This window comes from Eurosta solidaginis, chromosome 4 (genome assembly GCF_040869045.1).
Source record: "Eurosta solidaginis isolate ZX-2024a chromosome 4, ASM4086904v1, whole genome shotgun sequence".
Classification (NCBI taxonomy): Eukaryota; Metazoa; Arthropoda; class Insecta; order Diptera; family Tephritidae; genus Eurosta; species Eurosta solidaginis.
Genome location: NC_090322.1, coordinates 256,208,858 through 256,224,247, shown reverse-complemented (window position 1 = coordinate 256,224,247; position 15,390 = coordinate 256,208,858). Strand labels below are relative to the sequence as shown.

Below are 15,390 nucleotides of genomic sequence, written 5' to 3'. Positions count from 1 at the left end.
AAGCCCTAAAGCCACAACTAGCTCAAGGTAACGTAATCACATATTTGACACATGAACAATGAATGATACATTTGCCATATGAGAGATCTGGATATAATACATAAAAGCGCGTTTTAATTATGAATTCAAGCCGAATAAAGTGACAACATTAAACAACATTAAGTGTATAAAGAAACACGAACATACAGTTGCTGAAATTAACTTATCAGCAAGCTAAATGATCAAATGATAGGCAAGGAAAGTGAGCATGAAAGTAACTTAGCGCGATCGCCACCAGAATCCAAAGCGGCGCGCTTTGGCGCATGCGCAGAGTTAAGAGACAGAAAGTCTCATAAATATTTGTGGCTGAAAACTACAAGAGCGCGTGTACAAATTTCAATATAAAATAATAAAAACTGAATAAACATAAAATATATGCGATCGTTAATCAGCAGCGTATTGCTGTAGAGAAACAGCGCAGCGTGCATAACTTAAGGGCACTTGCTTGTTGACCGGCAGCGTGAATGACATTTGACTTTGGCAACATATATAAACTTAATGGAGAACAAAACTGATTAGCTTGGAAATAGGCACGCTCAATACCAAATATAGAGCGCATGCGTGCGAGTTTTTGTATGTTGCTTGCATTGGGCATGTCTACCAACGCGCAAATGATACTTACAGAGCGCGCAAGCGCAGGTGTGCTTTTTTTTACATGCGCGTCACTCTCGCGCCGCATTGAAAATCGAAACACGCTCCGCTAGTTTAAACATATTTGTAAATAACGAAAAAAAAAACAAATAGTTAAACAATAAAAACGCCAGCAACATAAAACAAGCAAGCAGCGCTTGTCCATCGGTCACCAAAACAGCAGCGTCTTAGTTGTGAAGCTAGTGACTATAGTCACAAGAGCGTGCAACAAGCGCTGAGCAACAAGCTGCAAGCAAGCCGTAACAAGAAATAATGAACAAAAGCCGCTGAGTAGTAGCAAATAAATGAGAGCAACAGCGCAACCGACAGTAGCCAACTGCGCGCCACGACGCGCTGCGCCGCATCATAACGAAAATGAAAAGGAATTACTTTCCCAATTGTAGTATAAAAGCGCTACTACGGTAATGGGACATGTCTCATTAGTGTTTAGTGATAGATTGCGACAAGATGTGCGCCCGGAGATCTCAAGTGTTTTTCAAAATGTCGTCGGCGTGGCCGCGGCATGCCTTCTATACAATCACTCTACTACTACTTTCTAGCGCCGCGCAGCGCGCCGCGTCAATGTCACTCGAACGTTTGGGTGTCGATCAAAATGATTTAACAAATCCGGCAACAAAAACTGAAGAAATAGACAAATCGGAATTGAATAACAGTGAATCGGTTTTGATAGACGATATGGAACTTGAAGCGGTGCCGTCTAACGGTAATACAGATGCATATTTGTTAGTGCCAAGCGGTGGTTTAAGTGAACGCGAAAGTGTTGAAAAAAATATGCTTGAGAATGCCGATGATGGTTTAACGAACGATGCCGCCGAGCAGTTGCATCCGAATGAAGCGACGGATATGTTAATGGTGGAAACAAATGATGCGCCATTACATGTTTCATTGCTAGGGGAGATGCACGCGCCAGAGCTAGCAGCAGGTGAGACTGAGGATGGAGGACGTATGGACGAATTTTACAAACAGCAAATAATACCTGTAATCGCTGTGAAGGTAGCCGAACCTCAAGGCTCTGTTGAGAAAATCCAAAGCGCCCCCTCAAGTGCTGAAGATAATATGAACAGCGAGGTAATGCTGAGTGGTGATAGTGAAAGTATTGGTGAGGTGATTGCAGAAGCAGTGCTAGAACTGAAAAAGGATATGGACAGTGCTAAGTTGACAGATGAGGCACCAATAAATGAGGAATTTGCTGAAAGCGAGAACGCGAACGATAAAGAAGACGTTGAGAAAACAGAGGAAACAGCGAAGCAAGACTCGCAAGACGAAGAACGCGATGCTATAGAGAGCTTATCTGCGATGGAAGAAAACTTGATGCCCGATTTTGAGATTATGAATTTGAGCGAGCAAGTAAAGAGCGAAGAAAATGAGAGTGATAAAACAGTGGAAGAGACTGAGTTGGTTGAAAATTTGAATAAAGATGATTTAATAGAACAATCAGCAGGAAATGAAATACACGAAGAAGCGGCAAGTAAGCCAATACAAATTGAAGAGCATATAGAGTTTGTGCCATTGGAAGAACAAGCTGTAAAAGTGGAAGAAGGTGACACAGCAATTAGAAGCGAAACTAAAGAAAAAGTTATCGCAATACAGGAAGCTGCAAAGTTAGAAAACACAAATGAACAGAGTGAGATAAGGGAAATGGAAAATAATGAAGAGGAAGGTGGAAAGGAACTTACTGAGAATGAACAAAACGAGCACGCAGACGAAATTAGAACAAACGCATATGAAGAAGAAATGGAAGTTAAACCAATAGACGAAAGCATGGAAAAGGATGTGACTGTAGATACTGCAGGATTGATTGCTGAGGAAAATAAAGAGGAAGCCGCTGTTGAAAAAGAAGAAAGCAAGTTTGTCGCAGATAAACAAGGTGACGTAAACACAAACGAGGTTGCACCAGAAACAGAAGAAAATCTCCAACCCGTAACGGATATTGTGCCCATTGAAGATGACCAACTTGCAGAAGAAAGTGAAATGGCGGAAGATACACTCGCAGTCTATGAACCTATTGAACAAGAACAAAATAAGCTAAAAAGTGAAGCAACACAAGTTTTAGATGGTGACCAATTAGGTGAGGAGAGCAAAAAGCAGGAAACAAGTAATGGAAATGAGATAAATGAAGAGACTCTACCGAGTAATGAGCCTAGTCAAGTAGAGACGATGCAACAAGAGGACGCAATTATTGAAGAAATATTACCTATAGGTGAAGTTGCAGAGATTTCCGCGGCAGAAGATACTGCGACAGAAAGCTTCGCTGAACAGGATGCAGCACAAGAAAACACTGACGAACAAATAGCGCTTCCAGTGTACAATGAACCAGAAGCGGACTTTAATGAAAACAACAAACAACAAGCGCAAATGGTTGATGAGGTCAAACAAGAAGAAGAAAACAACTTAGAAACAGCAGAGTCGCTAATACAAGAAGTGACAGCGGAGGATAATAATAAACAAGAATTGGAAACAGAACCACAAGTTGAAATCAATGAAGGATTGCTAGAGAGTGCGCAAATAATGGGAGAACAATTGGAAGAGCAAGAAACCTCACAAGCACAGCACGAAGTGTTTAACATGGAAGAGCAAAAAGTGACAAATAACGAAGAACAAGCCGAAGATCAAAACGAACAACACGAAATTTTGGAGCAACCAAGTGAAAAAGAACCCGAGCAAGAAAAAGTGGAAGAGCAGCAAATACAAGAGGAAACAATAGAAGAAGTGAAAGCAGAAAAAGAACAAGAGACAGGAGAGCAGCAATTATTCTCTGAAGCAACGCTGGAGGAAACAAAAGAGCAAGAACAACAGTCAGCAGAACAAATTAAAGAACAGCAACAAGAGAATGAGATAGAACAAATTAAAGAAGAGGAAAAAGTAATGGAGGAAAAACCACAAATAATAGAAGACTTGGACGAGCAGCAGCAAACAGTAGAAGAAAACATAGAATCAACAGAAGAATACGTCAAAGAACAACAAACACCACAGAATACGGAAATGCAACCCATTCAAATCGTTCACGAAACACTCAATGCCGACACCATGAAACCAACAAATTCATTACTAACCACAATCATACAACAAATGCCACAAAAACCAATTACACCAATCAAAATTGAAAATATCGAAAGCGTATCCATCATAGGTGACAACAGCAAACAACCACCAATATCAGCAGAAACATCATCTCTAGCACCATCAAATGTCATGGATAGTGTACTTAATTATGTGAATGGCTCATTTATGCAATTCAATACAAATAATAATATGAACAGCAATAACAATAAACAACAAGAAAGCATGCAAAAGCCAACACATGATGTTGATGACGATAATGATTTAAATGCCCAATTAAGACGATATGATGGTGCTCAAGTCTGGAGAATTGTTGTACAAAATGATCATCAAAGAAAAATGGCAGATGAATTGCAAACTAAATATGGTAAGTGCACAACAAAAACAACATAAAAATAATAATAATACAAAAAACTAGTTAGCAGTTAGTTGGTAGTAAATGGGTAGCATAACTGGAAAATGAGCAGGTAACGAAGGAAAGAGCTTACCTATTGCGGTGGCAGTGAAAGTGAATATTTGAATTGAGTAGTGAATGCACGTGTGCCAGTGAATGAGTGACAGTGTGAATGTGACATATGTATGTGTCCTTGACAATGTAAACACAAACAAATGAGCTTAAACAATGAGAAACCTTGCAGAAAAATATACAAATTAGGAGGCTTTAAAGATAGCAGAGAAAAGGTCTGTCTTAATAACTCATAGTCAGAATGATGCAGTTTATCTTAAATCGATGGCTGAGTGGAATATCACTTTACATCAGTTGCCACTTCAAAAACGCCCTAACTCAGAATATTTTTCAACAACGCCCCACCTAACATCAAAATATATTGAATTCTGCTCAGGTAGAGCGAGTTGTTGAGGATGCCTTTGAAGTAATGGATATTCAACTATACGTTAAACCAATCCTTCAGAAGTTTTCTGCTTTTGTGCTAACCTAAAAATTGCAGTATATCGTTATAGTATTTTCTCGAAATGGTCATAAGGCCGAACAGAAATTTTCTAAATAGTCCTAAAGAAAAATTAGTTGGTCATAACGTCAATTGATCTTCTGATCGTTGATCTTATGTCACCTCGTCGATACTCCACTCACAGTCGACTCTTTCTTGGATGCGTTTTCGAGCACTTTCAATATCAAAACACATTTTAAAAACGCCTTACATAAGAATTTTATTAAATATCACCCAATCTCAGCATTCCACTGAAGAACGTGCTATTTCAGAATGTGTTTCCATCGCTCTATCACAGCGCAAATTCAATAAGTTTTTCACTTAAGATAGGGGATTTAGGATAACAATTCGGAGATAGGATACTTTTCAACCGAATGGCATGCGGCGTTTTTTTTTTTTTTTTCAAACATATTCTGAGATAGAGCTGGCCGGTTGATATATTTTTGAGTACGCTTACTATAACTTTGGAAGGCCTTATAGCACATAGACCTAGGTACGCGCGCAGAAAAGACGTAACTACCTGAGACCGTTGGCCATTTACTATGTAAATGCCCGATTACAGCTGGTACACATGTTAAGTTCTTCGGCCGGCCCATTTTGAAAAATTAAGAAGGTTATCGGAAATATGGGTTCTTGATATTTTCCTATCCTCTCCAAGTTAGATTAACCAGATATGAACTGGATAGTTAACCGCCGATCCTTTGAAATGCTTTAGGAGCATGCCAAGGCCTATTTGTAGTAGGATTACCCCAATTTTTTTTTTCGTAGCTTCTTACAAAGTCGCGTCAAATAAGATGTAGCTATATCTGGCTTCAACTAAAGGTAACGTTTGAGAGGGAATCTGGAGAAAGTCTGCCCTTATTGATAGCTAATACTGGACAAGGGAAGTGAGTGAGTGAAAAAGGAGGGGCAGCAACGCAAGGGAAGAATAAGGGGAGGCGGGAGTGGGAAAAGAGAAGAAGGAAAAAAGTTTTTTAAGGAAATGTAGAACAACAATAACAATAAGATGGAGATTAAGAACTGAAATATAAGAAGTTGGATTAGGATAAGGAGAAGACGGGGAATGATAAAACGGAAAATAATGAGGAGGAACAGAGCAAGGGAAGGAGAGGAAGAGGAAGGATAGGAAGAATAAGAAGAAATAGGGGTAGTGGAAGAACATTAGGAAGGAGTAATAAATGAAGTGGGGGAAGTCGAAAGCAGACAAGAAGAAGAAGGAAAATAAAAGGAGAAGGCAGAGGTATTAAGAGAGGGGCAAAGAAAGAAAAGGGGAAGGAGAGGAAGAAGATGAAAAAGGAGTAGAAGAAAAGGGGGGGGGGGGGGGGGGGGACACGAAAGCGGGGGAGGAGGAAGAGAAAACGAAGCGAGCAGAGCCCAGAAAAAGATTAAAAAAAGAAAATTTTGTAATAAGTAAGTTTTTGTCCCATTTGCACTCTAACTGACTCTACGTAAATAAATACGTAAAGATGGTGGCCATCAAAGAGTATTTTAAATATATTTTCAAAACGCTGAAAGGGCATTGCAATTAAGCTAATGGAGTTGGTGAAATATGAAGTCTTGCCGAGATTTTTGTACTAAAGCGAACATACATCATTTTGCCAACACACATACAGTGGTGGTATATGCATCGTCATTAGGGTAGTCCTTATAAATCAAATTAACTATTTTTTTTAGTCTCATCCCTTGAGACGGTGATACCTGGTCAAAAGTATCACATTTAAATTTTCTTCCCGCTAGGAGACAGTTAAGGGGTGTCACACAGAAGTCAAAGTTGAGATAGCTCTATGGAAACTGAAAAAAAAATTTTTTTTTTTAATTTTTAACACTAAGTCAATAATGCCATAGTTGTCGATATCAGAGATAAATGTAGGTCCTGATTGGAAACGGTTAAAGCGTGTTGTACAGGAATACAAACTCATATTAACTAAGAATACGCAATATATTGAAATTTTAACTTTGACCACAGTACTACTTAAGCGTTTCCAATCAAGGCCTAAATTTATATGGGATATTGACAACTGTAGAAGCCCAATTCTAAACCAAAATTACTTTCGAGTTTTTTCACTTTTACCATTCCTCGCATCCTAAATAAAAATCTTTGTGTTTTTTCACTTCTCCCTTTCATATTATTCTGAACAATGTTCGAAAAAGGGAAAACCAGTTAATGGAGAAAAGTATGTATTATGAATGTGATTAAAAGGGAGATTTCTCTGCCATTTTTTAGGAGTTTTTCACTTGTTAAATTAAAGGGAATGCATCAAAATAGTTTAAGTAAACTGTTTCTTTTACTTAAAAACGAATTTTTTTGTGCTAAAATACATTAATACTATTTTTTTAAGGCGAAAAGTATAAAATAAGCAACGGCAGAGCTCTTAGTAAATTTCATGGAGCCATCCAGAAATTGCGCAAGGAATTTTTAAAAAGGCTTAAATAAATTTTGGCATATGACGAAAGAAGAATTAAACTCGGCTTGACCTCCAGAAAATGCTTTGCTGAATGGAAGCAAGCAAATCCATCAGATTTTTGTTATCGCGCTCTTTTCTTCTACTAATGCTCCTCTGTTTATGTTGTGGCACCAATTCATTACTAATTTGAGTCAATACCATATTCATTTATTTAAATAAAAGTTTAGAAAATGAGACTCCATCTTTTATAGTACAACAAAAAACAAAATTGTAATGAACTATATGAAATACAATACTGTGTATTGCTTATATTTTATTTCTAAATTTTAAAAAAAAATTCGCACCAATTATTAAATATTGTTCTCCCTAGGAGAAAATAATTTGATGAATTTTTCTTCGGGAATAAAAAAAATCCGTGAGATCAAAATTCCGAGGGAATATTTAGAATTGGGCTGATAGTACTATTGCTTTCATTTTTTTTAAGTCATAGAGCAATCTTAACTTTGACCTCTCTTCGACACCCTTTAACGATCTTAAATCAGGACCACAATGTATATGTTATATTTTTGAACTAGCAGTCACTGTCTGAAGGTATGAAACTAGAAAAAATTATTTATTTGATTCATAAGCGTCACCCTAACCGGCATATATGTATGTATGTACATACCTCACTTATACAATGTAATCTTTTAAATGCAAAGCAATTGTGCAGATAAAAAGCTGGTATAAACGTTAAAACGACCATTTAAATGTGCAACAGTTGCAACAAAAATTAATTCCACAGAATAATAACAACAATAAAATGCAAAAACTAAACAGGACCAAAAGGTATTGAGAAAGTTGTCGGCCGTTTTGATGCTGACTTTGTGGGAAAAATTACGGCAAATGAGAAGTGAAAAAAAGTGACGCAAGGGTAAAACATTCGATATGAAATAGCTTGGCAGCCTCAAACAATTTTGGGATGACGCCACAAAGACGCGCTAAATTATTTTGTTTAGATATGAAATGGAAATAGTTAGAATAACTTAGTATGTAACAAAGTATTTCATATATACCCTGTCAAGGACATCAAAAGCGAACTTACACACATACATACATGCAAAAATAAGTAGAAATATTTGTATTGTTTTTGTTTTGAATTTAATTTTTTTTTTTTGTTTTTCCCCAATTTTTAGCAGCAAAGCTTTATGATGGAAAAAGTCAATTTTCCACAAAGTTTTTTTAAACATTTCTACAGCGGCGAGAAAAAACTAGGAACAAAATTAATTTGAAAATTTTGTTAGTTATTTTATTTGTTTTTTTTCGTTAATTTAAAGACAAAAATTTATTAATTGTAAAAATGTTCGTGATTTCAAAATTTATAATAAGGATTGTAAGCAATATTCGAAATCTATGTACATATGTAAACCATTTTCAAAAACTTTTTTGAAAAAATTCGAAAACTCGAAAAATTAAAAAAAAAATCATGAAAGCTTTCAAAGGTTGCACTTAGCATTTTCAGATCTTCTGTGAAACTATGTAAACCATCAAAAAAAAACTTCATCGAAGAAATTCGAAACACCAAAAATTTTATAAGGTCTTCATAAAAATTTTGAAAGTTGTACCAGAAAACGATCCTGATATAACTATTTATAATAACTATATTTCGCGTTACGAAGATGAGCTGCAGTCAAGCCCCAAAGCCTTTTGGAATTACATTCGGTCCAGGAAAGGCTGACATTAGATAATGTTCGTTCTTCTAGTTTGTTGGACACTGTGAATCTTTATGCGGATTTTTCCAAATCCAACTCGGCGATGCGGTTAATACACATACTTTATATTACGATGATATTAACTCGACATCTATCAATTTTGGAGAATTGTCTGTTACAGAGTCAGATATCTGTATTGGTATTTCTGCCTTAAAAATGTCACACAAAACTGATAAGTGTAAGGTGGTCTCAATTACGCCTATTCACAAATCTGGTAATAAAAATGATGTCAGAAATTACTGACCAATATCTAAACTAACTACTTTTTCAAAGCTTTTCGAAAAAATTGTGAAAGATAAAATAATTTTCGCTTTAAAGAAATAATTGATCCAAATCAACATGGTTTCGTCCGTGGTCGCTACACAGTTACCAACCTTGCTGTGTTCTCTGAATATTGTATATCAGCCTTTAAGAATGGATTTGAGGTGGACACAATCTATACTGATTTCTCGAAAGCCCTTGGTACAGTCTCACACAATATACTATTATATAAGCTTGGTCATTTAGGCTTCCATTCAGCTTTCCTTATGTGGTTGAGCTCATACCTCACCAACAGTATCGTTTGTTGAAATCGGTACCACGAAATCCTACTCTTTCGTGACCACCTCCGGAGTACCTCAAGGCATTATTCTTAGCCCGTTCTTATTTGTTCTGTTTATAAACGATATTAGGTCTTGTTTCGATCATGCACAACTCTATGCTGATGACTTGAAGCTCTTTTGCAGAGTTACTTGCTTGTCCGACGTTTGTCGGCTACAAATTGAACTCAACAATCTTACTGAGTGGAGTGTTAGAAATAATCTGGCTCGCAATATCAATAAATGTTTTCATATGACCCTGTCGAAAATTCAAAATAGAATCAATACAAGTTACTCCATTCTAAATAATCAGCTGTCCACAGTCGAGGTATTCTCTGACCTTGGGGTTCTCTTTGACTCTGGATTCACCTTTGTTAATGACGTGAACTTAGTAATTCCTAAAGCTTATTCCAATTTGGCATTTCTAAAGCAATATGCGAAAGATTTTAAAGATCCCTATACAAGGAAATCCCTTTATAATTGCCTTGTTAGAACGAAGTTAGAATACGCGTTCTATATTTGGAACCCAATTTATGCTTCTTCCGACAGGATTGAGCGTGTGCAACGGAGTTTTACTCGTTTTGCTCTCCAACCGCTTAACTTCGCTGATCCTTTTCCATCTTATAATGCCCGATGTTTGCCTATAAACTTGAAATCTCTTGCTAGTATGCGAACTATACAGTCCTTAATGTTTACCTATGAACTTATTGACTGTACAGTTTTGTTTGAGCAAATACGTTTCAAAGTCCCTAATAGAATACTTCGTTTTTATTACCCATTTCACGCCATGCCAGTTAGGTCTAATTGCCATAATTTTGCCCCCATTACTAGAGGTGTTAATAAGCTTTTAATAATATCTACATGAAGCTAGATCTTGACTTTGCAATGTCTAGAACTTTGTTCGCCTCCAGGATTACTTCCTTTTATGTATAGCAAATTTCGTATATTTAATCATTAATTAATTTCTTTATTAACATAATACATGTCTAGTTTCTAAGATTTAAATTCTTTCGTACATACATATCTTTATGTTTCTAGTCTGTAAGATTTTGTTATCATTGACTGAATAAAGAATAATACAATAAAATAAAAATAAAAATAAAATTCGAGAAATTTATAAAATTTCGAAATTTGCACTAAGAACTGTCGGACATTTTCGAAAACGATGCAAACCACTTTCGTCGTTCGTTTTTAAAGAAATTCCAAATTTTCGAAATTTTATAAATCTCAATAAAAAATTCGAAATTTGCAACAAAAACTTTCAGATATATTTGAAATCCATATAAACTCATTTCGGAAAAATGTTTAAATCAGAGGAATTTTTAAACATCTTCATTAAAATTTCCAAAACTAATCCAGGAATACTCAGAAATTTTTTTTTATGCGTTTTTGAAAACATTTCTGAAAAATTCGAAAATTGGAGAAATGTTTGAAACATTCGCATGAATGTGTACTTTCTACTTTCAGACATTTTAAAAAATATTGGCAACAAGCTTGAAAACTTAATTCTCATAATTTTTAAAAATCTTTATTAAAGTTTTGAAATTTGTGCTTAAAATTTTCAGAAATTTTTGAGTTTCTAGTTTTGATATCCAAACAATGTAATCTGGTAAACAACAAGTTTGAAGTCACTGAAAATCCGCATTGATTTTTGACAATTTGATTTCCGGAGTATACTTTAGAGCTTTTTTACATCATTTATGTGGAAAAAATCAAGAAACTTTCTTTGAACAAAAAAAAAATGTTTGGTGAATGTAAATTTTGTGAGCCACGAAGCTCAAGGTCATTTGAGTTTTTTTTTTATAATCTAAAATTAAAAAATAATAAAATAAGTAACTGTTAAAATTTCTATATCATCTTAGATGCTATGTCTGCACATGGCACATACATATATGCAAATATTCTCATGCTAAAACTTTAATAATATGCACTCCTGCTGAGAAAACTCATTCTTTTTAACAGAGAAAAACTAATGAAACCCAATTTAGTGTATGTAGAGTTCAGTGTAAGAGCTGGATCGCTCATCGTTTGAATAATATTCGGATCTAGGTACCGCATGCACAACCAGTACCACACCTCATAATATGGTGTTTCTGTTGCCTCAAGAAGTATCCGAGTGTAATACGAATCCCAAGACTGATTTAGACGAGCCGAAACTTTAATTCGGAAATAAAAAAAAAGAGTTTTAGAATTCAAAATTTGCTTTCGCAAACTAGATAGCTGGAAGGACGGTTTCAGAAAAACCTTTAAATATATATGATCTAATATATGAAAAAAACTTTAAAAAATAACTGCTTTCCATATTTGGATATACATAAGGATAAATGCCATCGCCCGATGTTGCGAAACCAGTTGTGAGAGCGCTGGCCTTTTACATTTCTTTAGAGGCTCTTGAAATTGAACCAGAATGTTTGCAAAGATATACCTCATTTTAGGTCTTTAACGCCATAAATCGAAAAAAAATTTAACGATTATTTTTAAATTTTATAATAAAAGTCAACTTTCTACTTTTTTTTTTACTTTTATAGTAAAAGTCAAACTATAACTTTTACCTTTGACTTTTATAATAAAAGTCAACTTTTATTTTTGACTTTTAAAATTAAATTAAAAATATTTTTATTAAAGCAAATACTGTAAAAATCCAAAAAAAAATTACTAAGCTTTCAAAGTGCGCCTTAAACATTCCACACAATTGAGATACAGAATTAGTATGTACCTAAATGGTGAATAAAAGGAATAGCAACAAAGAGGCAATACTTAGAGACCAATTGCAAAGCGAGCAGCGGGGCATTCATATGGCTGAGTGGTTAAGTGCATCTGCCTTTACACCAGTATGAAGTATGAATGTTGGGAGATTCGAGTTCAATGCTCAGTTCCCGAGAAGCTAGCTGATGAGGAAGTGAAATTCAGAAACATGTCCTCGTAACCATCGCCGTTTGTAAACTTTGCAATTTTTCTCTAATATCAATAACAAAAAACAATTTTATAAACCAATATGAGCATATCTCGCTAATTAAATTCGGCAGATGATAAAAAAAATTTAAGTAAAATCACATATATGTTCTTTAGCTCACAGGAGTTACTTTCATGACTTTTTGATTTGAAAATTTAAAAAAAAAGAAACTATTAAAAACGTTCTCTGAAAAAAAATTGCTTTTATGGTGATAAGGTCCACTTGGAGAACGGCAGGTTATCTTTTTAACTCAGAGTTAACTTGACACGAGGGGTTAAGTTCATACATTTTTAACAAATTTTTTTAATTAACTCTGAGCTAAAAAAAATAATGTGCCGTTCTTCAAGTGGGCCTAAGTGTCTGCTGTGAAAATCGGCGAAAATGTGTTGAGAGTCTCGTCCACATATTTAGTATTTGAATTACGATATATCTCAAACCAATGAAACTACATACATATGTATGTAAGTAATGCTATGCACAAAAATATTAAACTCTTGAAACGAGATTCAACAACATAAATATTTTTTGAAGTAGCGCAGATCCATCTCTCTCTTTTAAGCAGGAAAGTACTGTTTCATTCAAAATTCTCAACTGGGTATAAAATGGTAGGTTTCACCCGAACTTACACTCTCTTAGTTTTATGCATTGTACTCGTAGTATGAATATGCCAGTCAAACTATACAGAAATGAGCATATGCAGGAACCTTGAAAAATTCTTTACGTTAAATATCATCATATATATTATTTCTAATTGCTAATCTATAAATAAAGTTTTGGTTGTAAAGACGGAGATTCGGGCTATTAGCGAGCTTTGGGCAATTTTGATCGTAGTGCTTTTGTTTAGCTATATTTTATTAAAATAATTTGTTAAAAATAAACGATTGTGAGCACACAAAGAAATCTATTTATACTATGGCACTATTGTGAATATTTGCACTGCATTACAGGCAGTTGCTAGCTGTATTGTATGCTAGATGGCAGCGCGAGCTGTAAGTTAAAAGAACAGCTGATTTCTGTTGATATTTGATAAAAGAGTTTTATATTGGTTGCGCAAGATGCGCACAGGTCAGGCTCGTTTACATAAATATGTATTTCTTCAGCGACCTACTAAATCCTATAGAACATTATTTTTAAAAAACTGGCTGACCTCGATGTTAAATATTTACATTTCGCAGAAAAAAAAATCGGATACATTTTTGTTTTACTTTTTAATTTGTTATCTTTCCTTGTTAAGTTTAATATTTTTATCTAAAATTTTTCTTACATAAGATCTTACTTTTTCTCATCTATGTACATTTTTTTGCACTGCACTTTTTCGAATAAATTCACTTTTACTTAAGTAGGTTTGTTAATGGGCACAGTTTCCCTTGTTATCGATTCAAAATATAATTCGCGAACAAAATTTTGTATGCAAAACAAGAGCTAAGTAGCCAGAGCAACATGCTGCAGCATACAAAATCATTTTGTCAAATTAGAAACTAAAGTGAAATTAAGTACAAAATAAAATATAAAATAAGATAATAAAAATTGCTTTTTTTTTGTATAACTTGGCAAAAGCTCATGCGCATGCGCAAACTACTGAAGTACGTAATTGAAGGAGCGCAGGTGGCTGGATTACCTTTTTTCCAATCTCAATTAACTTTTGCCAATTACAATTTGTTGTAGGTAAGACTACAATGGCAAATAGTGACGATTTAGGTCATCAAGTGAAAACAGCAGCAGCGGTACAAACAAAACAGAATCAAACATTGAACAAAATTGATTGAGAGAAAGTTAGGTGTCGTAGAGTTCATCGAAATAAATTTTCGCTTAGCTAAAGACCCTAAATACCGCAGAGAAACCGCTGGATTTTTATTAGCCACACTTTTTTGAAGCTCGAAGATGAAGTAAGCACACGATAGATCGGCTTGACTTTTTTTTATCTCTTGGAGTTCCTTCCTTATCATGGGAAGAAGGGATGATGTTACTCAAAGGCCTTTGACACATTCATAGTTGCTCCATGTGCAACAAGGCCTAAAGCCTACTGTCAAGGTCCAACTAGCTCGCAAATTACCTTCGACAGAACCGCATGTTGGGTAGCACACGTGATAAATTCTTCTAGTCATTCGTCAGCCGGAATATCAAGGTTATGTTATTTTCCTGTCTTTCGGCATTTACCAAGGAGGATAAATGTTTCCTTCATATGTCAGATATGCTCTAAATGTCACTCATTGTTCTGGTAATTCGAGGCGTTGTTGAAGCTATCAGTAACTTATCAAAGTTTTTCGAAACACTTTCTCGTATGCTTCCTGCCAGCCAGCAACTCAACTTCCTTTCCCTCGTTTCGAATATTGCTCTTAGGCAGCAATTCTAAGTGGTAGCCTCAATAGATATTTGTTCAATGAGCTTCTATTCTATTCGATCCTGTGATCACTTTTTTGGCTTTTGAAGACGTCTGTAAGATGGTTCTCATTTCAAAGGCAGATTAGCTAAACTAATCAGAAACGAAAGAATATAGCCCAAAAAGCCCTCCTTTAAGCTTAAAGCATTGGATAGACTTTTGATCCGCACATAATGGATAACGTTACTTTTCGTCGCATGTAGGCAGCTTACTAAAAAATATCTTTAATATGGGTATGCACTCAGAAGTAGGGTGGTCAACGCAGCTTTGGACACAGGTTCGAAATGTGGGATGACTTTTACCAAGTGAATCTCTCGAAGGCGTGCTCTGGCCTCTCCTTTTTACACGTCTGGTTGGCGCTAGAGAAAAAGAGCAATCAACTATCTAGACATGTCAGGTGCAATGGGAAGTAGGCCCCGGAAAGATTGAATGTCGTCGTTCTCTTGGCTCCTGTGCGTATATTTGTGAAGGGTGGGACCGCAAAAGTGACTCTTAGACTGAGACAGTCCAATATGTAGAAATCCGCCTACTACGGGCATGCAGCAATATTAGATGGCAATTGACCCAACGTCTGACACGCACTATAATACGGAAAATGTTGATTTCCAGACACAGAACCAAGGCAT

At 35.5% G+C, this 15,390-nt stretch overlaps 2 protein-coding genes across 2 annotated transcripts in view; one reads left to right on the top strand and one right to left on the bottom strand.

Moving 5' to 3' along the window:
- LOC137251352 (uncharacterized) overlaps positions 1-15,390 on the bottom strand; it is a 143,946-nt gene that overhangs the window by 39,540 nt on the left and 89,016 nt on the right. The gene's annotated exons all lie outside the window — the stretch shown is intronic.
- The window catches only part of LOC137251351 (uncharacterized), a 28,102-nt gene continuing 13,824 nt past the window's right edge, over positions 1,113-15,390 (top strand). Inside the window, exon 1 of the mRNA XM_067785779.1 lies at positions 1,113-4,117. Coding sequence (XP_067641880.1) covers positions 1,138-4,117 — 2,980 coding nt within the window. The 5' untranslated portion in view covers positions 1,113-1,137. The remainder of the gene's footprint in view (positions 4,118-15,390) is intronic.